At 40.9% G+C, this 13,614-nt stretch overlaps 2 protein-coding genes across 2 annotated transcripts in view; one reads left to right on the top strand and one right to left on the bottom strand.

Moving 5' to 3' along the window:
• The first annotated feature begins 392 nt into the window (after positions 1–392).
• LOC113506395 (coatomer subunit beta-like) lies at positions 393–10,267 on the top strand. The gene is made up of 20 exons (XM_026889252.1): positions 393–566; positions 887–978; positions 1,230–1,459; positions 1,773–1,942; positions 2,105–2,312; positions 2,542–2,679; positions 2,935–3,133; positions 3,556–3,701; positions 3,969–4,109; positions 4,309–4,467; positions 4,711–4,817; positions 5,214–5,392; positions 6,278–6,459; positions 7,126–7,258; positions 7,627–7,776; positions 8,078–8,239; positions 8,863–9,008; positions 9,254–9,343; positions 9,497–9,649; positions 9,823–10,267. Exons 2-20 carry the CDS (start codon positions 888–890, stop codon positions 9,982–9,984), a joined length of 2,946 nt encoding a protein of 981 aa, XP_026745053.1. The 5' UTR covers positions 393–566; position 887; the 3' UTR covers positions 9,985–10,267.
• A 1,191-nt stretch (positions 10,268–11,458) lies between these two features.
• LOC113501509 overlaps positions 11,459–13,614 on the bottom strand; it is a 9,059-nt gene continuing 6,903 nt past the window's right edge. Inside the window, exons 5-8 of the mRNA XM_026882689.1 lie at positions 13,598–13,612; positions 12,636–12,714; positions 12,026–12,243; positions 11,459–11,674 (exon numbers count right to left, since the gene is read on the bottom strand). Of these exons, the coding sequence (XP_026738490.1) occupies positions 12,026–12,243; positions 12,636–12,714; positions 13,598–13,612 (312 nt within the window). The 3' untranslated portion in view covers positions 11,459–11,674. The remainder of the gene's footprint in view (positions 11,675–12,025; positions 12,244–12,635; positions 12,715–13,597; positions 13,613–13,614) is intronic.

Genomic DNA, 13,614 nt, shown 5'->3' with positions numbered 1-13,614 from the left:
TGATTAACTTTAAACATTATATATACAATTATTAAAAAAAGCAAAGCATTGTAGAACGCAACGTAATTAACAGAATTAAGACCATTTATTAAATGCTGGGCTGATAGATTCAATACACTTGCTAATTTTAACCTTCAATTATAATATTCCTGCTCAACATCTCACATTTACTTGCATTAGTTAACTTTGTAAACGATAAGAGTGTTCGACTTGCAGACCCGTTGTTGCCTTTTCAGTTCCAATTGTGTCAGAAACTATTAAGATAATCTCGATAAATATACTTGAGCAACCCACAAAATTATTATTTACGCTACGCTAGGAAGCCTTGATTCGTTTTTATCGTAAGAATAAAAAGTTACTACTAGACTTATACAAGCGAACTACTTACAACACTATTAAATGTCACGTTGACGTTTTAAGTTGTGGATGTGGACACGTATTATTAGTTTTGGATTGTAATTTATTTCCATTTAGAGTAATATATAGTAGATACTTTGAATGTTAGAACTTAAAAAGTAGTAACGCATCATTTCTTTAGAGAAACACGTAAACCAAAATTTATTCACGTAAGTAAATATGGGTGATTTTGTAAACCGACCGGACGCTTGTAATTGGAAATATCTCAACCATTTCATCCCTAACACACCTTTTATTTGTAAATAAAGCTCACACAAGCTTCATGGACCTATGATTTAAAAGGGTTTGGTATTTGAAAAGTCAGAGCATATGTTTAAACATGAGTAATGGGTATGATGACAATATAGTCAACTAATAAGAATATTTTTTAGTCTGAACTAGTTGTTAGACCACGTTCCTTGTGGTACATGAATTTTACTGCTTAGTTTGTAATTTAATAATTTTACACTTTATAATGATGTAATTGCAGCATGGCAGGCGTAGAGCAGCCCTGCTATACTTTGATCAACTTCCCCACCGATTCAGAGCCTTATAATGAGATGCAACTCAAGTTGGACCTTGGTAAGTCAAACAATACATAAAATTGTTGTTTTGAATTACCACAATTAGCCAAATTTGGCACCAACATGCCTTTATCTAGTGTTACTTGAAGAGTTTTTTGATTTTGTAGTCACAATTTACATATTAGGTTTTGCTCATATTTTTTCTAGTTTCCTAATGGATGTTACAGCATAGTAACATAGTTTAAATTGAAGAAAAAATTATTTGCAAATGTAGTATGTATGTTTACTAATAAAAACTCATTTAAACAGAAAAAGGTGATACCAAAAAGAAAATTGAAGCACTTAAGAAGACAATAGGCATAATTCTGTCTGGTGAGAAGATCCCCGGTCTCCTGATGATCATCATCAGGTTTGTGTTGCCACTGCAGGATCACATGATCAAGAAGCTCCTGCTCATCTTCTGGGAGATTGTACCAAAGACCACTCCTGATGGCAAGCTCATGCAGGAGATGATCCTCGTCTGTGATGCCTACAGAAAGGTTGGTATTTCTAAAGGCAATTTTTTGATGGCTAATTCAGACTACGATGTGATTTAATGATTGAACTTTATACACCATGATTTTTTAGTCATCTTACAAAAGCAGCCCAGTTCATGTATCGTACATTATTATTTTTTTATCATCAACTAAGACAATAAGTATGAAGAAAAATAAACGAAAAGTCCTTTACGGCAATATTGAGTTTTTCCATTTATAGTATGAAATACTTGTCTTGTTGAATTTATTGAATTGTCTATTTTGCAACCATTTGTTTCCTTTTGCATCTTACTATCAACTATTTTTCTTGTCCTAGGATCTGCAACACCCCAATGAGTTCATCCGTGGCTCAACCCTCCGTTTCCTATGCAAGCTGAAGGAGCCAGAGCTCCTAGAGCCTCTAATGCCAGCCATCAGGGCTTGTCTAGAACACCGCCACTCCTATGTCAGGAGAAATGCGGTTCTAGCCATTTTTACCATTTACAGGTATTCTGTTTTGCTAATAACATTAAATATTACTGTGGTCCCTCTGAGGGCCTTCATTTCTTAGTACAATAGCACTTGCATACCAAGTTTTTTCACTTCTTTTATCAATACTTATTAAACCATAGTTTCTGCTTATTTATCAACATAATCTGTTGTGTTCAGAAACTTCGAGTTCCTAATTCCCGACGCACCAGAACTGGTTGCGAACTTCCTGGAGTCGGAGCAAGATATGTCCTGCAAGAGGAATGCGTTCCTCATGTTGCTACATGCAGACCAGGAGAGAGCATTGTCCTACCTGGCGTCAAGGCTAGACAATGTGCAAGGCTTCGGAGATATCCTGCAGTTGGTTATAGTCGAGCTTATTTATAAGGTAAATAATCGTTAAGCAATTGTATAAGTATTTTTGTGCCTTCAATTTAATTGTCTTTATATTCAACACTGTTTTGTTTAGATTCAAATTTAACGAATTTGTACATAGATGTTGGTTCCTTTCCAGTTCATACTCGTAAATATCCCAAAGCTGTTCAATAGTCCTTCCCATTTTCCAATATGTCTCTTATATTATATTAATGTATTATTTGTCTTTCATGGTGTATTAGGTGTGTCACGCTAACCCGTCAGAGCGATCCCGCTTCATCCGCACGGTGTACGGTCTGCTGAACGCCACTAGCGCCGCCGTGCGGTACGAGGCCGCCGGGACACTCGTCACGCTGTCCAACGCACCCGCGTCTATCAAGGTTAGTACCTACAGTGCAACGAATCTACGTAACAAATCGAGTTTCTTCTACGAGGGCAGTTAGAGGCACTTCAGAAAAAATTGCAGGTTGTTTATATTGTTAAATTGATCAGATTAAATTCCCCTAAACGTATTCCACGCGAATGGATCTACACGTGAAAGTCATAATCGTTGAATAAGGATTTGATTCGATTTTGTTCTCGACATGGTATGCACTGCGTCTCTAGTTTACCAAGATTTGTTTTGGTATCGTTAGGCGGCGGCAGCGTGCTACATCGACCTGATCGTGAAGGAGAGCGACAACAACGTGAAGCTGATTGTAGTGGGCAGGCTGGGAGCGCTGCGCGAGGAGGGCGGCGAGGCGGCGGCACGCGCGCTGCCCGACCTCGCCATGGACGTGCTGCGGGTGCTCGCCTCCTCCGACCTCGACGTCAGGAAGCACACGCTGCAGCTGGGTGAGTGCCAGTTCACGACAAACAAGATTTTTCATGATAAGTTGCCAGGAGTTACGAATATTGGTAGATTAACTGTACATTTTGAGGATTAAGTCAAGCATTACGATAACATACTTTTAATATTAAACTAAAACGCTCAGTAAATACCCATAAAAATAATGTTTTAACACATTTAAATACCTGATGATGTTACATCACATCATAGTCAATGGTACTTAATAAAGAAAATTCCATTTTAAATAGAACATGACAATTCTCTGCAAGACGATTTCCAGGCCTGAAACCACATGCCTTAAGCAAAACTTCCTAACATGGTTAGTCTCACCAAATAGTTTAGCGAAGCAGTCAAATCAATCAGCCTCCGCTCTGACTCACTGCATACATTAGTCCTATGCTATCACTTATTCCCTGTGCGTGGGTAGCGCTGGAGCTGGTGAGCTCCCGCCACGCGGAGGAGCTGGTGCAGGTCCTGCGCAAGGAGGCGGCGCGGGCCGCGTCGGCCGACCACGACGACGCCGCCAAGTACCGCCAGCTGCTCGTGCGGGCCATGCATCGGGCCGCGCTCAAGGTACGCACCATACTAGCGCTTGTGGTACAGACAAAACTCTGCATTGTATAGTACACTGGCATACTGTGCACATTATTGTAATTAAATCTTGAATTTGGTTAAATATGAATGTTGTATCGACCAATATCTCACAAATGTCGCACGCCTGAATGAAGATATTAGTCTCACTACTGTCTTCAACTTTAATTGGGTTAAGGGCAGGGGAATGAATTTAGGTATCTGTGTACATTAAATATATAAATGAAATGATAATATTTGTCGTGGTAGTTCCCTGAGGTAGCGGGTAGCGTGGCCCCGGCCCTGCTAGAGCTGCTGGGCGACGGCAGCGAGCCCGCCGCGCAGGACGTCATGCTGTTCCTGCGCTCCGCCTTACACACCTTCGTGGATCTGCGAGATCATATCTATCAGGTTCGTTGGTCATTAAGAAAATGCTAAAAGCCTGTGATGTTACATCTTCACGTCAGATCTTTTCGTTTATATAACAAAAACACTTGATACTATAATCTACTAATCGTATATATTAAACTGAATGGAGAAAAACCACAATTATGAAAACAAAACTCACGGAACATTTTTTCTTTTTGTAAGATTGTTTCTTTATCTGTAGAAACTATTGGAAGCAGTCCCCGGTATCCGCGTGGGTAAGATCGCCCGCTCGGCGTTGTGGCTGCTGGCGCAGTTCGCCGACACGCCGCAGCGGGCAGAGGCCGCGCTCGAAGTACTGTCGTCGGTCATACCCTCACCCACCGCCACGGATGAGGAAAAGGTACAGTGATCCTTATTTAACAGCATATAAGGTTCATAGCTATTTGTACTACGTATTTAATAAGTACCTATGGGGACTGAAATTGCTCCTTATTGCTGTAAGCATAATGTAAATTAATTTTACAATGACACGCACAGAACTTACTTTTGTGACTGAAAGAAAGGAAGTAATTTGAACCTTATCCGCTAAGACATAAAGTAAAAAATACAATGTCCTAAACTAATTGTTATGAAACACTTGCAGGAAGAGACCGAAGCCGCTGCGGCTAAGGTTCAGGACACGTCAGCTCCTCGTCAGCTGGTGACAAGTGATGGGACATATGCCACTCAGTCTGCCTTCAATTTGCCTGTGTAAGTCTTATATTATATTGATGGAAAAGTAGATATATGTTACGTTTTTAAATTTAAAAAAAAAATGTCTGATGAATTTGCTTATTTTATTACATATTTCGGAAAGTTTATTGTTGAGTTACTGTCCCACTGCAGGGCAAAGGCCTAAGTCAGATTTTTTTTTAATTTTTGTACTACAGAATAATGAAAATTCTATATAGATAGTTGATATAGTAATTTTCGACAATATTCCAACTTAAGTAGTACCTGTGAGTTTTCTTAATCTTTGTTATTCTTGGTGGTTTTCGTCATATTATAGGTGCGAAAAGTTTTGAGAGCGTATTTATGATATATTACGTTACTAGTTGCATGTTTTTCTGGTTGTATATGATGTGAATGAGTGTTGCTTGCCGGCAGCGCGGCGGCGGCGGGCGCGGCGGGCGCGGGGCTGTGGGCGGCGCTGGGCGCGGGCGAGAGCTTCACGGCGGCGTGCGCGTGCTCGGCGCTGTGCAAGCTGGCGCTGAAGCTGGCGCCGCCGCGCGCGCTGGCCGCCGCGCACGCCGCCGCGCGCCTCATGGCGCATCACAAGCTGCACGGTAACACGCCTACTGTATTATACACTGCGAACTATAGGCGGCGCCACACTGCTGAACTCGCGGAACTTAAAAGTTTCTGTCGTAATTTTTTTTTACCCACACATTCCCCTTAAATTTAAGGGAAAGATCTATAAGATCATGGTCAGACCTGCTCTCCTATATGGATCAGAGTGTTGGGCAACAAAAGGGTTGAATAAAAGACAACTGCATACGGAAGAGATGAAAATTTTAAGATTAACGTTGGTGTTACGAGAGCAGATAATGTAAGAAATGAATAGGTAACGGGAAGTTTGGAAGTGGCACCGATTACAGAAAAACTACGTGGCCACCAGCTGTCATGTTATGGGCATGTTATGCGGAGGAATGAGAGTCATTTGGTGAAGAAGGTGTTGAGTAATAATGTGGATGGATATAGGGGAAATGGACGACCAAGGAAACGATGGATGAATTGTGTGAAAGGCTGCAAAGAGTGTTTCTTGTGAAATGACGTCAGATAGAAAGGCATGGAAGGAGAAGACATGTTGCGCCTACCCCAAATAATAATTGGGATAAGGGCAGGGGGAATGATGATTTGTTGATCCTATTTAAATTATCGATGAAGAACCAAAAGTACGCAACCGACACTTTCGAATCCGTGATATAGTTTAGAAGAAAAGCGTCTCCGCGTCGAGCTTCCACTACGTTTGAATTGGTTACAAAATTACTAAACCTGTAACCCTCAAATTTTCGCTAAGTTATTGCGTCGATGTGCCTTCCACCCGGTTTATTGCCCAAAGTTTATTCAAAATAAGTGATCAACCCAGTTCTATCTACAGTATTTCAATACTTAAAGGTATCGAATAGAATGCATTATGTGAGTACATGGTCTCTCGTGTGTCGTGTCAGGCTCGGGCGCGCAGGCGGGGCTGACGGCGGACGACGTGGAGCACGGCGCGGTGTGCGTGGTGGCGGGCAGTCTGCAGCCGCCCGTGGTGCGCGCCGCGCTGCTGGGCGGCGCCAGCCACGCGCTGGCCGCGCTGCTGGCGCTGCCCGGCCACGGCGCCAGCCTGCTGGACGACGCGCACAAGGTAATGCCCCTTATACTTACCGGCACGGATCTTGAGCGCTCCAAGGAAGAGTGGGGATCGCTCTACCCCATTTCCCCTTTTAAAATAAAATAAGTAGGAATTTTGACGCCCCATTACTCCCACTTTCCCTCCATAGTAGTCTTCTCCAAAAAGTCAACTTGAAAAATGTACGTGACAGGCTTCGGTACGCGAGAATGGTGACGTAGAGTTACGGTTAGACGATATATGCACCCCCGTGCCTATTGCCCAGAGCCTCGTTAGGGCGGCAAGTTGCGCGCGTGCGAAGTCGGCGTATGGCGGGCGCGCCGGGATCATCCTCCCGAGCGCGCTCCACGGCCAGCTGGTAGCTGAAGCGACAACAGCCGGCAGCGCGGAACGCTTACCAACACCCTGCTATTACGACATCGATCACTCTGCCAAGAGTACAGACAAAGATCTTCCTCTTTAGAACTAGAATACTCTGTCTTCATCCACTTCCTACAATAATATTGAAAACTAAACTAACCAAGTGTGTGATGTCTGAAAACTCATCCCTCACTAAACATAGTGACATACAGACGTATTATTCGAATTTACGATGGCTTACCTCAAAGCCATTACTAATGGAACTCGTTTTTAAATAAATCAGAATAAAAATTATTTTAATTATATTACCTCTTTACCCAGGACCGTGAGCCGAAGCGTCAAGACAACGTTGTCGACGTAGAGACGGGCATCGTGTTCGCGCAGCTGGCCGGCAACTCCGGCGCCAGCACACACCACGACATGTTCGAGCTGTCGCTCTCAAAAGCGGTGCAAGGTAAATGCACCTTTACCGCTATACAAATACGTGATATTTTCCCTTACACAAATCTTCGTATCAATAATCCTACTATCAGACGTTGTTCAGACTATTTTCAACCTTAAGTTCACGATCCATAATAAAACTCAACAAGAGTTTTATTAGTTTTATTTCGCCAAACGCACTAAGCGCGGGTTCGATTCCCGCGTATGACAAGCATTTATGAAATCCATGAATGCTTGTCTGTCTGACACAAAAATTAAATTCCATATGGGGGGACTCGTTTTTATTTTTAAGAAATATTGATGTCAATTCACGTATCTCTTACCAGTTTCTCCCATCCCCTTCTTTATTATTTTTCTAACCTGTAAATAATTCCGTGTAAGGCCGCGGCACTACCGGCGGGTCTACAGACCGCGGCCGGCTGGGCAAGGTGACTCAGCTGACGGGCTTCTCGGACCCCGTGTACGCGGAGGCCATCGTCGCCGTCAACCAGTACGACATCGTGCTAGACGTGCTCGTGGTCAACCAGACCGGTATGTGACGAACATTTATTATTAAGGCGTAAATTCCTCAGTTAGGTTGTAATACTTTTGTTAAACTGCAACTTTTATGAAATAAATTATTCTGCCGTTCATCAGACGTAGACGATTAAAACACGTATTTGGATATCAATTATATTTAAAAAAAAATATTACTTTTACTACTTTTCATAATTAATTAATTTCTAATACCAAGTATAGCGTGAATCTATTTGATAATATTGTAGCTGCTCACTGTTTTGAGGAGGTTGTGTATGAGTTGCGCCTGGTGTTGACTATGGCTGTCGGTCCCCAGACGACACGCTGCAGAACTGCACGGTGGAGCTGGCGACGCTGGGCGACCTGCGCCTGGTGGAGCGGCCCGCCGGCGTCGTGCTCGCGCCCAGGGACTTCGCCAGCATCAAGGCGCACGTCAAGGTGGCCTCCACAGAGAACGGGATCATCTTCGGGAACATCGGTACGGACCTCACTTTATACGACGTCTGGGGAACTATTGCTATGACCTACATTTAGTTCGATCCTCGTGTAGGACAAACATTTGTGTGATCCACGAATGCACACAAATATTTAATACTTTAATGCGGGAGTCGTTTCTTAAAAAAAAAGATGTAGTTATCTTATACGGCTCGGAATCCAAATATTAGACTTTGAAAAGCTCTCACTTCAAAGTATTCTTTTTTTCCCATTATATCATTCAATCGATTTGGATGATTTTAACACCCACAAACGAGCAAATTGATTCGCTGCCTGCCTGTCTCTCTGTTGTAACATAGTTCCCGAGCTGATTGAGCGATTATAGTTTAGTTAATTCTATTAAAAGTGTGTCATGTGCAAATGTTCTTAAAAATATTTAATAAAAATCGGTCGAGCCGTCTGTCAGAGGTATATGAGTCTCAATTAAATTCGGAAGCTGGTTCTATTTGCTTGCACTTTGCACTTAATTCCCTAGAAAACTTATACTCACTTACTCCTGATAAACCGTTGCATCATTTAATAATAAAACAGTCTCACGATAGTTGTTATAAAAGAGCTTATATAGTTTATAACACTTGACATAGAATAACAATAAGTAATATCCAGTGTACGAGGTGTCCGGGGCGTCCATGGACCGCGGCGTGGTGGTCCTGAACGACATCCACATCGACATCGTGGACTACATCCAGCCCGCGCTCTGCATCGACGCGGACTTCCGCCAGATGTGGGCCGAGTTCGAGTGGGAGAACAAGGTGACACATCCACACCTACAAATATATCTAGTTCAAAAATCGAGTTATAAATGTGAAAGTTCGTATGCTTTTTACTTCGTCACACTCAAATTGTTGGACCGTTTCGATGAAATTTCGTATGGAAGTACGTTGGATACCTTGGACTAACACGTAGTCTACCGTTATCCTCTGACTGTGTACTCAACTTGCGAGTTATTTAAACAGTGAGAGAGCCGGACAATTATACATGAAATGACATTTCCCAGGTGTCCGTCAACACGAATATCACGGATCTTCGCGAGTACCTGCAGCATCTACTGGCTTCCACAAACATGAAATGTCTAACACCAGAAAAGGTAATTATAACTTATTTCAATCTTGTTTTATAGCTCACCCAAAGGTATATTTACTCAGTTAACTCTATAAATCAATCAACAATTAAAATATCAATTAACACATATTATATAATTACAAATAGTTATTAACCTGCATTTGTATTTACCATCCAGGCACTGTCAGGGCAGTGCGGCTTCATGGCAGCAAACCTGTACGCGCGTTCTATATTCGGTGAAGACGCGCTCGCTAACCTCAGCATCGAAACACCATTGCATAAGCCCAACTCCCCAGTAGTGGGACATGTCAGAATCAGGGCTAAGAGCCAGGTAAGTGTTTACTATGACAAGATTTTAATTTGAATGACAAAATCTTTTTATTGTTGCAAATAATTGAGACCTTCCAAATCCCTTTTGTTTTTTTGAGATTGAATTTTTGAAATGCCCCGATGACTTGAGATTGTTACTCGTTCGCACTCTAATTGTTTCCCCGTGTGATCCAGGGCATGGCGCTTAGCCTGGGGGACAAGATCAACATGATGCACAAGAGCCCGCCAGCAGAAGCCCGCCGCCGCCAACACCATCCCGGCCGCGTAAGATACCGAACACGACTCGCTAACAACTACATTGTGACACCAACCTTATGCCACACACATAACAACTAAATTACATTGATTATGTTTTGCGAACTTGAGTCATTCTAGATATTAGATACATTTATGCATGAATAACAATCATTAGGTTATAACTTGAGAAATGTAAGTGTTTGCCTTGCCTTAATAAATTGTACGAATCTAACCGTGTGTTTGTATGGTCGTGAAATAATTTCGGATAGAAGTTACTTATGTAAACTTTTGTTTTATGTAGACGGTGCCTGGCTCAGGCCGGGGTTAGTAGCGTCAGGCTGAAGAAGAAGACATAACTTTGTATCGATAAGTTTGTAACACACATTACTGTTTCATGCACTCACCTTGTGACACTGCAGCTCTAACGTTAACGACTATGTTTACTATGGAAACTTGTATAACTTGCGTGCCTCTTATGAGTCAGGTCTCTTTTGCAATCATGACTTATTTATAGTCACAAGTATCCTATACAGTATGTCTTTGAGAATCTTTAATTCTATTACCTTAACTTGGCTACTTAGATATTTAATTTAATTATTATTCATGTGTAAATATTGAAACACCATGTATTTAGAATAAGTGTCATAATTGTAGTTGTTATTTAGTCTGTTTATGTCTAATATGTAGTTTTAATCATTTATTATTATAGATTATTGTATTAAATATTTATCCAATAATTTTATCAGTAGCTTTTTTATTTGAAAATGCCTACCTGATTAGTGATCCAAATAAATGCATTGCTGTGATAAAAAATATAATTTGCTAGCTTTGGTACCTGGATCCAGTTAAAATTATAAAAAAAAACATTATATGTATCTTTTATTTATAGCTATTATATTGAGTAGTCACTGCTAGTCTATTGTGCTAAATAACTTTCTTTCTTTTTCTTATTTATTTTTAAAATACACTTGAATAAGTTGTGATTTGGGAAAAATCACTCGCTCATTTGTTTACCAGGAAATAATGTTCTAATCGATTTAGCCACAGTTTTGATGGCAATGAGCAATGAGGTTCTACTGTATCATTGATAGGCTTGAAGGATTCGCCTCTAGATGATAATATGTAGGTTCAGGTTTGAGCGAAATTACCATGTTGCAGGTTTTTTATACGGTACTAGCTGTTGCCCGCGACTTTGTCCTCGTGGGTAGAAAATATAACTTATGATTTATACCTGCCCTGATTTTTTCACATTTTCCTTTGTATCTTCGTTCCTATTAGTCGCAGCGTGACGGTTTAGCCTAGCCTAAAGCCTTCCTCGATGAATGGTCTATTCAACACAAAAATATTTTTTCAATTTGGACCAGTAGTTCCTGAGATTACCGCGTTCAAACAAACAAACAAACTCTTCAGCTTTATATATTAGTATAGATTACTCTCTTTCTCATATCTCCTCCGAGCGTCTAAGCTCAAGTAGCGTAAAACTGTTTTTTGATGTAAGAAAAGGACAATCTTCTATTACAATATGAACATCACATAGGACAGTTAAATGTAAGGTTCAATAAAATACTAGACAGCCTTATGAAATAAATTAGTTTATTGTTTCGTCATAGGTGTTAGTGACGTAATAAGTGCAAAAAAGTCCATGTTCCGTAACGAATGATTCAACAGTATAAATAATAAAAATAATTTATAATAGTAATAAGTTAATGGATTGGTTACAAAACAGTACAGCCGACTCGCGGGTCCGTGTCGGCGAATAGCTTCTCTGATCAAGTCGTGCTGCGTACGTCTGAAACAAAAACATGTTTTGATTACTGATTTTGGTCACAATATATTAAAAGAAGAGTGGTATAAAAGTAATTTAACTGTTTGCATGACGTTCAGGTCTTCGTCACGTCTTCTTTTAGTTGTAAAAGCAATACTATTATTAGCCTGCTCAACTAAACCTTTTTTTAGGAATCTATACTGTCCAACTGCAGGGCAAAGGTCTTCCCATAGATTTCTGTCTTGTTGTACTGCTCTCTGCTCATTATCTTATTAACCTTCACGTACTATCCTCGTGCTAACGTGGCAACGCAACAAGTACCAAAACTCAGACTCACTGTTGTGATAATACAACCTGATCTTGTTCAACACTTACTTATTCCTCTTCCTCCTCTTCTTCCTCCTCCTCCTCCTCTTCTTCCTCTTCCTCTTCCTCCTCCTCTTCCTCAACGACCTCCTCCTCCTCGGGCTCGGGCTCGTACACGGGCTCGTCGTCCTCCTCGAGCTCGGCCTTCACTTCCTCCTCACCCTCGGGGGAGTCGGTGTCGCCCTTCTTCTTGCCGGGCCTCTCACCGAACCACTTAGGCAGTCTCGCTGTTGTTGGAAACGCATATTAGATGTTGAACATACTGAGATAGCTTTAAATTTATTACTTCTGTGTTTGTCATTTACTTGATTAAGTTAGCTCTGCACAATAGTCTGAAATAAATATTTGACTACAAAATGTGCTTTATCAAAAAAACATTTCGTGAAAATCGATCTAAAATATTACACTTGCGGCCATAGTCAAAGAATATAAAAAAAACCAGTTCATTAAACTCAAATCTTTGTAACAGTCTGAGCGATGACGTCACAAATCACAAATGAACTTAAAAAATCGTGTATATTAACAACATGCAACAAGAGACTTGTAAAACTTGTGCATGGAGGTCTCACATAAATGACTCGGAATTTCGGAGTTACGACATGGAGTGAACAATACTTACTCTTCTGCCTGCCGCCGAATTGATCGGCCCTCTCTTGCCACACCTTCTCGAGGAAGTCCTTGTTCAGTTTCTCAAGGTCCTATAGGAATCGTTAACACAGGGTAAATACAATGGTACGACACAAGGAATCAACCGGGGCTTAATCAACTAGGGTGTTTTTACACTAACGAATCAATTTGCTTGATATCTCCTCTAGCAATAAGGTATTTTTAATGAGTTAATTAAAAATGCTTGCAAAAGTCTTGCAAATTAATTCGAAAGTAACATACAAGGTTCGTCTGGGTCACAAGTGGAACATGACATGCCATGAAGACATGCGTCGTGGGGTAGTACATTCGACGGTATTGGGATCACAACCGACAAACATGTCCGCCATCTTACTTTTGGTACGATTCATGAACTCGTTCATCTTCTCGTTCCACAATTTATCCATAAACTCTGCCATTTGAGTATCCAAACCCTGCGTTTAAATGTAATCATCAATCAATGTTCACAGTAGTCTATGTGTCCCATGCATGTTTTAACTTTTTACATCTGACAGCTTCGTTCAACGTGAACGACTTATTTTTAGATCGTGTGTGCTATTTAAGGATCAGTTGCCGTTTCCGTGAATATCATGTATTCGTGTGTTATAATTCAAATCTCTACTACAACTGCAAATTAAATGTGAAAGTGACCTGGATTTAGTTGTTGGCAGTCGCCCAATTTTTGTAGGACAGGAAAATTTATGATTATTTAATTTCGAGTTGTTTCACTGAATCGTCTGATCAGCCCGTAAATGTCCAGAACGGAATGTGGGCTTTCATTGATACAAAGTATTATTTTTACGAAAACATTAAAAAGTATCTCAGCCTATGTCTAGGGTTTCTCCAAGATTCATGGCAAAATACAATTTCCTTTTCTCATTTGCTACATACGGTAATCGCGTAAGAAGGTTTTTTCATGTATGTGTGAATACTTACACCCTCGAACAACTTCT

The sequence above is a fragment of the Trichoplusia ni genome, chromosome 2 (assembly GCF_003590095.1).
Source record: "Trichoplusia ni isolate ovarian cell line Hi5 chromosome 2, tn1, whole genome shotgun sequence".
Taxonomy (NCBI): Eukaryota; Metazoa; Arthropoda; class Insecta; order Lepidoptera; family Noctuidae; genus Trichoplusia; species Trichoplusia ni.
This window is presented reverse-complemented; position numbering and strand designations above follow the sequence as displayed.